This window comes from Scatophagus argus, chromosome 24 (genome assembly GCF_020382885.2).
Source record: "Scatophagus argus isolate fScaArg1 chromosome 24, fScaArg1.pri, whole genome shotgun sequence".
Classification (NCBI taxonomy): Eukaryota; Metazoa; Chordata; class Actinopteri; family Scatophagidae; genus Scatophagus; species Scatophagus argus.
Window position 1 is genome coordinate 8,991,246 of NC_058516.1, and position 13,898 is coordinate 9,005,143.

A 13,898-nucleotide genomic window follows, 5' to 3' on the forward strand; every position below is an offset into this window, starting at 1 on the left:
TCATAAGAGATGTCCTCTGAGTGTATTCTGTGCCAGGAAACTTACAACAAGTCACACTCATGGGTGAATAAAGCAGCTCTCATTGAGGGTGCAGGGTAGTTATAAGCTTCAGGACGGCCTTCCCTCTCTCGTTTTTAGAAGAAGAAGAGCATCCAGTGGATAATCTAATTGACGTTACCTTCTGCATGAGCTCTGGTGTAACACACACAACTCAACTATGCACACACACACACACACACACACACACACTGGATCTATGGCCATTACCAGCCCACTCTAATAGCCATGCTCAATTAAGCACACCTACACCCAGCAGGCATTTGGCTCTTGTTAACCTGCAACCTCATGAAGACACCGTGCCTCGTCACTAATGGCACATACTCACTCCATGCGCATGCTTCTGAATACCCTCCTGGCACACAGGCATGGTGTAGTGATTATGCTAATTGTATAATTATTCAACAGAGATAATAAGTCAGCAGGAGATGATACCATCTCTCTTGATAATTGAGTTAGATACCTGGGTAAGGATAATAGGGAATTTCATACTGCAGTATAGCATAAAAAATGAATGTTTAAAAGTCATTATGTGTTAAGATGCGTAATAGAGGGACTCTGTAACCTCGACCTGTCGTTTAGGGCTGCAGGTTAATTAGTGCTCTCTTCTGGAAAAATGTGGCATATTCCACGAAACATATAATATTGAGATAGAGGAAATTGCAAATAAAATTAACCAGATTCTGTGCTTACCCTAAGTTTTTCGTAGCGGTCACTAAGTGCTGCCACCTGGTGGTCTCTGTGCCTTCCGACAAGTTTGCACAGCGAGCAGATCAGCTGATCATCAGTGACACAGTACATGTTCACCTTCTCCTCTTCGTGCTCCAGGCACTGTAGCCCTCTAAGGTGGGAGTCTGGCATGGGCTCAATGAGCCGGTGACCAGTGAACGGCTTCTTGTTTGGGTGAGTTGCTCGGAGGCACTCCTCGCAGTACGACACCTCGCACGTCACGCAAGTTTTGACAGCATCCTGTGGCGGGTCCTGCTCACAGAACTGGCACTGGACCGGTTCAGGAGGCGTACCTGGGCTGGACATGGCGGCGCTTACGGGGACCAGTGCCAATCGGTTGCTCCCTTCCTCGCTGGGAGAGTTGGGCCCGCTGTGTGGTGCCGGCAGTGGCAGAGGTAGAGGCAGCCCAGCTGAAGATGAAGCTCGCTGAACTCTATCGATAATGTTTTGCAAGGTCACGTTTCTCTTGAGTCCCTCTAGTCCACGCTCTGGACTCAGGGAAATGACATATCTACAGGTGGGGCACTGGAAGGCACCGATGCTCTGAACAGATTCGTTGGTAGCACAGTGGGAGATGAGTATGCGGTGGGCGCAGCCGAAGCACAGGCTGTGGGCGCAGGGGAGCAGTAGTGGGTCTTCAAAGAGCTCCAGGCAGATTGGGCAGGTCAGCTCTGACTCCAGACTGTCCATGCTGCTCAGAAGAGGCCAGGCGGGACCAGGCGCAGTGTCAGCGAAATCCTGAAGAGCCGCTCAGCTGTCTGCAGGCCAGAGACAGAGAGATAGATGGAGGAAAGCACAAAAAGAGGGAAAGAAAAGGAAGGAGAAAGCACAGGGATTTGTGATTAAATGGTGTGAAATGGCTTACTTCGTCCTGCTTTCTTGGGAGGGCTTATATCTCAGTGGAGCAGACCACTGTGTGGACTTAAAGAATGGCAGAGTGTTAAGTGCTGGATTTTCTAAGTCTGTGTGGAAACTGAAAATGATGGAAAATTGAAATCTTCAAGGACTAGACTAATGGAATGCTTTTAAAAGCTCAATATGTTTCATCATCAGATATTTGATCTTTAAAACCAACAATAATTATGTATAGATTCCAGAGACTTACAAAGAAAGACAGACAGAAACACACCACAAATAACCACTGGTGAGTGGACTACTTAAGCTGGTACCATGGCAATAAATCTCTTAAAGAAGAAAGATTCAAGATCTTCTTCATTATGGTATGACATTTTCTGTGGAGTACACAGAAACACAAACTCAGCTGCACACTGAAAATACACACACTATCATCATTCTCTTTGTTTGCCGAATCAGATAAAGAATACGTATTTGGAAAATCAGAAGTGGTGCAGAAAAAAACAACTGAACTGAACAACTGAAAGAAGAGGGGAAAAGTACTGACTACAAAGAGAAAATGGAACATGAGCCATGCTGACAGCCAAACATACAGTTACACTGCAATTATCATGTGGCTGTTGTTTCAGCCGCATGTTACACATGTGCTGTTGACCCACTTAAGTCTCTTAAGCTTAGACTGAGCTTGGACTGACGAGATCGGTGCTTCCGAGCAGATCTTAAAATGTCAAACGCCATGTTTCTTATTCATGGAGGATGAATAAAGTACGTGTGTCATGGAAATGGTGAAACGCATGTTGACCAGTGGCCACTGGCAAGGAGCTTCTTCTTTTAATGGTGCATCCCCTGTGTCACTGACTGTTTCTGCTTATTGTGCATTGTTGACTGCCTGTGTTTGTATCATTACAGTTGTTAATTAGCAAGGTAACTGTGTAGTACGTCACTAAATGAGCACTCAGCATAGGTGTGGGTTTTTTCACATTTGGTGCAGCAGTGGCAGCTACTGGCACAGCTGCACTCAGTTGTTAATTAGTGCGCATGTCTACCTGTGGAAGAAATAAGTGTGTGTACTTGTAACTCATGACAGTTCAACTGCACTGGATATTCTAAACTCAAAAAATAGTTCTATAGCTTGTCAGTGGCAATACTTTTCATAGGTTTTACACTGAAATCATACCTACCTTAATCCTCATATTGACAGAGGTATACCTTTCGTTTATCTAAAAGAACACCAAGTAGTCAGTATCTCACAGAGTTTCCTGCTTATCAGATATGGTCAGGTTAGAAGGGGCAGCTGTGTCCAGATGTTAATCGTTTCTTTAATTAAAAACTGTCTCGAAATATTAACATTTAGTGCGACAAGTACATCAGTAAGCTGATAAATAAGTGTGGCTGAGATCTTGATTACTTCATTTCCTTAAAAGTCATCGGTTTTATCAGTCTGTCCAAAACTTTAAGCCTCTGTCCGTTTTTGTTCCGCTTTCTTTGTTTCTTCTTCATTTATGAACTTAGCCAGAGGGCTGTTAATAAAAAAAAAGTCAGTCAGTTTGTGGCAGCAAATTGTGATTTCACAGCAGACACACACACACACACACAAAACTTTTCAAGATTAGATGAAACCCCGCACAAGCCCTTTGGGGACAAGGATCTATGTAAGCTGAAGAAAATGGATCACTGCAAAGAAAACAATATAGATAAGACAAGCTCAAACAGAATCTATTCAACCTATAATTAAAATAAAACAATGCACTGAAGTCTTCTGTGTGAATGCACTGCAGAAAAACAGTAGATTAAAATCTTAATCATAGTGGACTTGCAAATGAATGCTCTAATTAATGCTAAATCTGGTAAAAACCTCTACAAATAATAATAATAATGACAATGGCAAAAAGATACAGTGCTTCTTGAATCGCATGCATGCATTTCCAAAGCAGGAAAAGCATCCACTGTATACCCTACAGTGTGGTATTTTCAGCAGATGTCACTGTTCACTGAGCTTAAGGCTTGTGTGCGTCTGAGGGGACTACGAGGCTCACAAAATCCCTCCTGTTCGTTCTATAGCTATCTTTATGCATGGTTTCATTTTGTCCTCAAACAAGTGCTGCAGATAAGTCGCCTGTGATGTCTGAGAGCAGATAACATCCATTTAGAGCACAGATGAGCTGCGGGACCAAAGGAAAACTATTGTGCACAAAGGGCATTTTTTTTAGATTTGTTATATACAAAAATAAACTGATACAAGTCAAGCAACTCTTTTCTTATATCTCCAAATAAGAGAGGCAGATCCCAAGTTTGAAATGGAAGAAAATAAAGGGAGAAGAGGACAGTGGAGAAAGTGATTGAGCAGTCACATGAAATAAAATGGGAATGTGTTTCAGACTGGAAGCAAGAGTGTGTGTTGAGTTCAGTATATTGCAATGTTCTCATCCTTTTGGACAATTTCCTTGTTAAATCTTCTACAGCAGCTCTAAATCAAAACTACAAACCGACCAGCTTTCTTTGACATGACAGTGACTGAATGTCATGTAGGACACTGCATATAAAATGTTATTATATTGCCGATTAATTTCCAATCAAGATTATTATTTACAAGCATAATTGTTAAAAACACACACAGCAAACCGAACACTGGGACCTTCTCCTGTGGGATGACAACAACAAAAAAAGCCCTCATTCAGCCCGAATTACTCACTGCCCAGGAACAAATCAGGAACAAATCTGTCTCACTAATTTTTCTACCCAGGCTCTCAGGAAATGCAAACACAGGAGCAAACAACACACATCCACAAAAAAAGTTTCCACTGCAAAGATGATAAATGGGATAAAACCGTTTCTGCACTAATTTCTGCACTAACTTCTGCTGCACTAATCAATACTTCTATATAAACAACTGATCATAGTGCAATGTATGATGTCAAATGAGTTGCAGCTTGGTACAAACACAGAGAATTATTACCCAACTATGCACGTTCCCTCAAGTTAATCAGCTAAAAAGCTTCATAATTCATTCAGGAGAAGGTCCAGACAAACACAGCTGAAGGAGAGGGAGTATTGGACTTTATATAAAGGTGAACGCTACTTTGCGCCTGCTGTAAATAGTCACTGTTTGCAAACACATTTTACAAAATTGTCAGTCTTGTGTTTTCAAGCTGTTGCCAAAGCAGCCAAAAAAAACCCCCAAAAAGATGGTGAAGCTGATATGAATATACTGGAGGCCAGCTCTATAAACTGCAATAGCATTGGTTCATTAAATCACACCAGTAATAAAATTCATGTTGCTCAGTGAACCTGGGTGTAATATGGCTCACATCATTATCTCACATCTGCAAAGATTCAGCTCCAAACTCAGTGTTTCCAGGTAAAATCTCCTTTTTTAGGCCATGTCTATCACCTGAACATCAAAATGAGAACATTTAAGGACATGTGTTTGAAGCCCTTACTAAAACCAGAAAAGGGCTGTGCGGGATAGTGAGCGAAAGGTGGCAAATTTGACTCAAGGCATTTCATTTGGTCCCACTCTGTGTACAGTTTTCAGCCAAGTAAACAGCAGACAGAATTTTACAGAAGCAGAAAGTAAAATAATAATAATAATAACAATAATAATAAAAAAATTCCTGACAAATCCAGTAAAGTTCGACATTGATAGAGCTCTGACAAGTAACTGCTTGACTGGAGGGAAACCTGGAGGCAGTAGAGGATAAAGAGAATATTAAATTCCTCTCATTCTGACAAAGATACCCGCAAACCTAAATCTGTGTACAACATACATCATCAGACAAACTCAAATTGGCAGGTGAGACAGGGTGAAATGCCTCTCAGCACTCCATAGGTGACACTGTTGAACCGTGCGTCGCAGTGACACAGCACAAAACAAGGAGGAAAGAGGAGTGTGGACTCAGGGAGGAAATCATTAATCCGGGCCAAGCTGTTTAATTTCCCCCCCTCACCATTACTGCTTCGTGTTTCATGAGTGTCAGAGCTGTCAGCTGCCACTGTGTGTGTGTGAACAGCTCGACTTTTGTGCCGGCACCGCTGAAACGTCAATACCAATACTCTTCATTGGGGGGCAATACAAAGCCGACAGAGTGGTGAAAGAATCCTCCGCCCTCTTATTCCTCCTCCTTTCCCCTGCAGCATCAGATTAGTATGTTTTTCACTGAGCAGAAATGAGTTTCATTCACTTTCCATGTATTCATGTACTATATACATATGTTTTGTGCATGACAGTGTAGGAGGAGGTGCAAGCAGATTTTATGCTCCTTTTTATCCCTCCTTCTTTCCAATTCACACCTTTTATTCCAAGGAGATACGAACCCTCGAAGGCCGCGGTTTTTATATTAAAGCCACTTAACAAATTCAATATACTGATTCAAAAGCATGCCATAACATTTATAGCAGTCTTTATGCAACTCCAAAATAGGTAATGTCACAGTGCTTGATGGCGACATCATGTTTCTGTCATTTCAGAAACTGTCACTCTTCATCATTCAGACTATTTTCCACTTGTAAGAGGTCACAAAGGTCACCATTCACAACTAGTGTGTGTAGTATGCCTGTGTGGGTGCACAGGGTTTAGACTAGACCTGCTCTTTAATTGATTTAAGTCAGCAGCCTGAGCCGGTGTTACCTGAGATAGTGCTTGCCCTCATCCTTTAAAGCTTTCTCTTTTTATAAGGTTAAAAGTGGAAAAACATACTGTTTTTTGGACGAGCTGCCTTAGTTTTAGTCTTTTAGCATGATTATAGAGCCGTAAAGTGCATATCTCAGATGCCTTCTACAGGGGTCTTGCTTGGAAAAGAGCTGGCTGGAAAGATAAAAGACAATTTGAGAAAAGTATATGGCTGCTCCTGTGTTTGACCATCCAGTGGGGTAACTTCATCGCTCACTGAGTAAGTGAGAGACACTTACTCCACTTTGCTGAGGTTCAGCCAGAGAGACAAATTATCGAAAGCCTGTTTGGGTCATTTCTTAAGTTGAGTCTCACGGTGTACTGGCATGAAGTGTAACTAGTAGAAAAATCCCACTTTTAGTTTCTTTCCAAATTATTTTTCACATTTCTGTAGACTAATTGTGAATATGAGGGAGCACTATTGCTTCCCATATTCAAAAGAAAATGCTTCAAAGATGCTTGAGTCTGTATCATCATCTTCTTTCTGTTCCTGACATTTTCTTTTCTCTCCCTCTCTTCCGTCACAGGACTGTGTAACAAAAGTCCAAAATGCTATTTTGAGAAGAACAAAGGTCACTGCCCTGATGCTACTCTCAAATGTTATTTTTTTATTTTGTCTTAAAACAAAACCGGCCTCCGATCCATAAACGTCAGCAAGTAACCTTTAGTGTGCAGTCAGTTTAAAATGAAACTTATATTATAATATTTTGGTGTCCACCGGCTCCTTGGAAGACAAATAAGCATCTATGAGAACATGTAATGAAGCATTTCACAAATTAAACCAATTCTGCTCTTTCTTCCTGTTTATATTTGGGCAGACCCACCCATTAGTCCGCGCTCGACTTCTAAATCTTTCATCAACTTCGGTTCCAAGGAGGTTGTGGCTTTCTCTTCCACTCATAGTTTAAGCTGTTAAAATTTTCATAGGAGCTCTTTCTGTCCATTTTCTAAAAACTGATGCGACAACAGCACAATGCCGACAGAGAGAGAGTGAGTGTTTTTCAAATGGGAAAAGAATGTGAGTGGTTAATAATTGTGGTCTTCCTCTCCCAGTCTTTTAACAATACAAGCTTCTGATTTTATATATTCTCATCTTTATAAAATCTGCCTGTGAGGAGGGGATTTTATTTCACTTTCGTTTAAGCTTTTCAGCAAAATGAATATTTTAAATTCACTATCACTTGACAAATTGAGCTGAAAAAGTTGGACTCCTCCTCAAAAAATTTCAACAAACAGCCAAAAGCTCTCTAAACCCTCATCCACACCCCCACCCCAAAAAGACAAATTTGGGTGGATGGATGGGTCCGTTTGGTGACGTGAGCGGCTGTGGCAGTCCACGGAGCAGAACTGAGAAGTAGGTCATACCCATTGACCTGACTCACACAATCAGAGTGTGCGTGTGTCCCTGTATGATTTTGCTGTTCTAATTCTCTCTTAACTCACAGGAGGCAGAAAATAACGAACACACAAAATGTTGGAGCCAAGCGAAAGAGATCAAACCATTCGAAGCCCAGTGTAAACATGATGATGATCTCTGCCAGTTAACCTTTTTATAATGCCACATTTTCGGACAAAATAACCCTGCCTGGTCAACATTTGGCAATTCTTTGTGTTCCTGCTGGACCTAAAACTAAATGTCACCATGAAAATCTGCAGAATTTAGCAATAAAATTTAAGGTCATTACAGCTTCTTGAGTACCAGATTTAAGCTTGCCTGCCCACACACACACACACACACAGAAGAGTTGTTCAGTTATTCAAATTTGAAACTAGAATATGAAACTAAATTATTGCACATTTTGTGAATTATAAAGCACAACTTTTGTGCCTTTAATAGGTTTTTTCCCCTTTAAAACCTTCCCTCCTCTCCACATTTAACAACATTTAAACCTTTTGACACTTTGTTCGCCTCAATCTGTCGAAGAATTTTAAAAGATCTCCCAACTGCTTATGGGATTTACGATTCAGAAGGAGAATAATCTGCTTTCATAGCATCAGTGCATAGCGCGCAATGAGAGCTTAACCCTCGACCTCACGGAGTTTTCGAGAACAGGTTGTCTTTTCAGGGTCATGCGATCAGTGCCAAGGTCGAAGCAAATAGATTTTACTTTAATGAAAGTCATCCATGCGTTTTAGGAAAGAGTGCTGATAGGCCCCACCATGTAGAGTAAAGTCAAAATATTTTTCTACAGTGTTTCCTTGTTAAATATTTGTCTTTGGCACTGGTTATAGGAAGCACGTGACAAATATTACAGTGCAAGTGCTGGGAGAAATTCATTCTCTGCGGCCCACAGCATATTGGCTTGCAGGTGTGGGTACTGAGAGTCTAATTAGGACAGAGGAAGAAAAAGTACACTTAGGGGATGAACATGCCAAGATCTAAAGCTACAGAAGTGTAAACTCCACTTTTCATCTAGTGATGAAATGCTTTTTAGAAGTTTAATTCAAAGAGAAGATGTTTCTTTTTCATCTCTTCACAACTCTAGTCGCATCTCCCCTCCTGGACTTCTCAACTTCCCCTGCTCTCCTCTGTATAGTATGAGGCTGCATTGTCTGGGTTGTTAACAAGTTAACAACGTTGACTGTTGCCACACATGCACACACCAACGCACAGTCTTTGTCTGATTCCAGACACCATGCCGTGTTGATCCCTAATCCGCTTCCTACCACAATAGCCTTGACCAATCACGGCCTTTCATGTTCCAACGCAGTCAGTCACACCTAATAGGATTGGCTGATCGTAGTCTGGGATGCCAGGGTTATTAGTGATTATAAAAGGGTGATGTGTGTGTGTTTGTGTGTGGCAGGGTCCGTCTGCTTCTGTGACCCAGATTGGGTACAGTGCCGCATGGGAAATTAGATGTGATGCCAGAGATTATAAGGGACAAAAACAAGTATGATGTTGTCAAGGACAAATTTCATCAGGGTGGATGATTTTCATCCCTGTGACACACACACATTTGCATCTCTTCCTCCACTTTACAGTAAACTCCCACTCAAGTATTTCACCTCCCACTTACTCTCATGTCTTCATTTAATCTTCCATTAGCAGACTAGGAAAACAGGTACGCTGTTACCTGGGGATTCCCAATTAGGATGAGGGAGTGTTAACTGATGAGCACACATGCACTACATTTCCATCTAAGACACCCGCAAATTTACTTAATACCTCCATCTGTGATCACAATTGCTCTATAACGCAACAGTGTTGCCTCAAAATATGTGCTTAGAATTCCCTAGCGGATATGAAAGTGATTAAGTAGTGGTTATTCCCCAGAGTACTAAGTTATCATTGCAACTCTGATTGGATAATGGAGTGTTTTCAACATGAAAGCGGCCCCAGAGAGCTGGCAAAGAGGAGGTAAGCTAGTTTATGCATGTATGAACAGAGCACTAGTGGGATAATTTTAACGCGTACAGCATCTGTGAGGCTCATACAGTACAGCTGCAAGGGAGTCATATGGCCGCGACAGGTTTGTTCATTTCAAGTGAACTCTTCAGATGTAGAAGATAAGCATACGTCAAATTGTTTTTTGTACGGTATTTGGATCTTTTAAGTCTTGCTATAATAAACTAGTCAAGTCTACCAGTGCAGTTAGAATATTTCAACTTGTTTCCATTATTTCCAACATCAGGTTTCACTTTTGTTCTCAGTGTAGCTTCTGGATTGCACTTGTTTTGAGGCTGCCCACTTATGTTAACAAAGTTTCTACTTCGCTGTCACATTCTTTCATGTGTTTGAAGAAAATAAAGATGTTAGATATCATCATAGACCCAAATAACTTGGTAAGATGAGAATGTTTATACAATGTGGGCAAGGAGCTGTAGCTTGGAGTTCAGTTCCCTCATGAAACCCGTTTCTTTGCACATGTGACCTCAGTTTAACCCGAGCATGCCTAACATGACCCTGCTCCATAGAGCGCAGTGTTTGTCATAAACGTCTAACATATGGGCAGCTTTGGTATATGCTTACAATGACACATTTCTGAACTGTCCTACATTTTGAGTAGGAACGATGAGAGCGAATTGGGACTTGACATGATCTGAAGGGAAGGAATGTCAGAAAACATCACGGTATTGAAATGGGGAGGCCGTTGAAATAGCAAATATTCCAGAATGATGTATTGTGACTTTTTAACATCTGCCCGTCTGCAGCAGATTAACCAAAACAGTTGATATACGTCAAATGGCGGCAATATTTTCAGACTCTGGAGAGAACTAAAACCAAGGCATGTCTGATTTCTGTTCTTTGGCTTTATTTTACTTCTGATAGAAAAATTATTCATCAAAAATAACATCATAAAGAAAAACCAGTATTGGAGCCCTCCCAGCATGCACTAAGTGAGGCAAAATCTTCTAAAGTAATTACTAAAATTACTTGGACAGAAAAGCAGAGGGAGCCTGTGGTGCAAAATGGGCAACGATGGTATAGTTATAGTTCAAATGTTAGGATCTGGGTGAATACCACGCTTGAAATTTGCAAAGGGGTCTACTGTAAAGACTCCTGACAAATGTGAAAAGTTTGAGGACCCACTTATCCTCTCCACAGGACTGCGCAATCTGCCAAGTCTCACTGAACTGACTGTGCTCATTGTCACAAGTTTCCATGGCAACGTTGCACTCATCTTATTCGGTTGGTGATTAAAGAACGCACTGGTGTGAATAAAATGAACTGAACTGGAGTGGAAATAGGGAGGAGGATGGGTGTGTGGGGGGGGAGTACTCCAGTCTGCCTTTGTCCTTTTTGTAGGATGTTTAGATAGCAATTAGTGGTTTGCCCCTTCAGCGTCTGAAGTAGGAGAATGCTGAAGCTTTGAAGATCAAATTAACCAATTAGGGAGTCTCATGAGTTATACCTCCCCACTCTATCACATAAGCTACACGCGGGTGAGATAACAGGATATTCTGGGGGCAAAGTAGGTGGTTAATGCTGTCACCAGCCAGCAATGAAGTTTTTCTGGAAATGTTTCCCCCCCACACACACACTCAAGCCACTCCAAAAAAAAAAAAAGAAAAAGAAAAATGCACCTTTCTCTCCTACCAACTTAAAACAAGGAAAAGAAATGCAAAAACTTTATTTGTCCACATGGTTCCCACAGTCAGTCTTGCAGGCTGAAAGAAAATGACAGATCTGAGAGCCAAGATGCTTTTCTCAAGAATCCCGACCAGGCTGACAATGCCACTGAAATGTGTCAAGGGAAACAGGAAAAGAAATGGCAACAATGCTATTGTTGCTATATTGGTCGGTAAACAAACTGCAGACAAAGACTTCCTCGCCACTGTTTGTCAAGGTAAATATGTCAAACTACAAACTTATATGTATATAAAGTAAACTTTTTGGGGGTGAATTTTAGAACAAAGAACTACATGATTCCCAGTCACTTAAAATAAATAAATAAAGCCTTTTCAAAAACTTAGTTAAGTATTAAAATGCAGTCACAGTACAGAGGCATCCCTTCTTTGAGTTTCCCTTTGCCTCACTGATCAAACACTGAACCTGGATTTCCTTGATCCCCTGTGACCTGCAGCAGGTGAGAAGGATCAGTAGTAGTACTGAGCTTGTGGCGGCCAGCTGTCGCACACACGCTTACACTCACACACACATGCGCTGATATGAACTAGGCACACACCTCAGCACACAGGAGATGCTGTGGAATCCGAATGTCCTGACCCCTGGGAGGCTCATAAGAAGCGTTTTGCAAACATGAGTAGATGAGGAATAACGTGCAGAGTGCATAGCACACACTCATGTGGATGTATAAGTGTGTTGCGTTCACATACACACACAAAAGCATGGGAAAAAAGTACCACCCAGTTAAATGTGTCCCCTCTCCTCTAGCTGTTAAATTACAACATCCTCCCTTTTCAGAAAGGACAAAATGTTTGGGACTTTTAAATCCACTCACACTGACAAACACTTAAAGCACTCAAGTATACACACTAACATGCACGCACACATTTTTTATGCATCCCTCAAGGCACTGTCTCCCGTCTTTATGTGTCTTGGGCTTCAAGCAACCACCAAAACACACACAGTGGCTCTTTGAAATTGGGTCATACAAAACAGACTCTCACATGCGACTTAACACCCCAACCCCACCCCCTCCCCACTCACACATAAAATTTAAAATGCTCTTTTTGGTCAACATTCAAAAGTGTCACATTCAATACCTCATTATCAGATCCAAAATTTCACACACACACACACATACAAAACATTCTGCAAAATTCACGACAACCAAATCAATGCAGTCTTATGCAAACAAACATTTGAGGGGATAAGCATTGAGAATAAATCACTAAATTAAAAGTTTCTGTGAAGTCAAAGTTGAACATAGTGACACATTTAAAGCAATCAGGAATAAATGACTCATTCAGAGTCACACAGACCATATGGACTCCTTGTTATATATGGAAATTCAGCAACTCTTTCTACTGCAACTTTCTCCCAGACCATGATACAGATGGCTCCACAGCACTCATTGGCTGAATCCTGAAGCCACTGCTCTATCATTATCATTCCAGTAATGCTGGCACTCAATGCATCCACTCCTTGTTTCCACTGAGAACGCAGTCTGAGCTGAGATGGGTGAAAGTGTGCGGGAATCCTCCAGGGGGACTCGCAGACTTAAGTAAACTTAGAGGAACACAAACTCCCACTGACACAGGCCCCATAAGAAGCAAGCGTAAGAAATCAAAACAAACTCGTCATGCCTCCTCTTCCTCTCTTACCTTCCACATGATTAAAATCCCATCATCCACAGACAAAGTGAAAAAAGAGAGGAAGAGAGGGAGAGAGAGGTGTGGAGAGGGAACGGAGGCTATCTTTGGCTCTCTCTCTTCTCTCTCCTCTGTGGGACGCAGCAACAGCAGCGACAGTGGCGGCAGGAACAGCGACGAGCGGCGAACTTGGGAGTCACTGAGGATGTGGATGTGTCTCCTTGGCTGTGTCATCACCTCTCATGACATGCTTCCTCCCCTGTCTGTGTAAGCCTTTCCATTCTTACTCGGGAGAGTAGGAAAGAGAGAGACAGAGAGAGAGAGAGAGAGAGCAGGGACAAACTAGTGCACCGCCCCTTTCTATATCCCCTCCCCTACTCCTCCTCCTCCTTCTCCTCCTACCTCCTCTCTGTCCATCCCTCCCTCATCTGTTTCCCTGTATTCAAATCTGCCAGTGGGCTGCCCTGCCTCTAAGTAGGCCAATCACTGAACCCATGGGGGTGGAGTCTAGGCCAGCTGTGTGCAAGTATGAATTCACAGTCAGATGTGTCATACAGATATTCTGAGAAAGTGTGTGCATGTCTACTTGTTCAAGCTTATGTGCTCCCTTGCATGCAATATGTGATATGTACGCACGTCGGTAGTCCATAGTCGGTAGTCCTCTTAGTCAAGTTGACTAAGAGGACCTCACTGGGATCTCAGTTTCTTAAACCATTAAATCTTCAGTAAAATCTCATATTCAATTACAAGGTAGGCTCTTTGTTGTGTCCAGCACAAACAAAGTCCCACCATCCCTAATGAATACTGTTACATTGGCATCCTTCTTTTGTCTCTCATTCACTTCAATGAAAGACCAACAAACTGGACA

General features: G+C 41.9%; 1 protein-coding gene across 1 annotated transcript in view; it reads right to left on the reverse strand.

The window, feature by feature from the left end:
- LOC124055670 (E3 ubiquitin-protein ligase Midline-1-like) overlaps positions 1 to 13,303 on the reverse strand; it is a 35,433-nt gene extending 22,130 nt beyond the window's left edge. The window contains exons 1-2 of the mRNA XM_046382702.1: positions 13,043 to 13,303; positions 751 to 1,544 (exon numbers count right to left, since the gene is read on the reverse strand). Of these exons, the coding sequence (XP_046238658.1) occupies positions 751 to 1,476 (726 nt within the window). The 5' untranslated portion in view covers positions 1,477 to 1,544; positions 13,043 to 13,303. The remainder of the gene's footprint in view (positions 1 to 750; positions 1,545 to 13,042) is intronic.
- Positions 13,304 to 13,898: the final 595 nt, after the last annotated feature.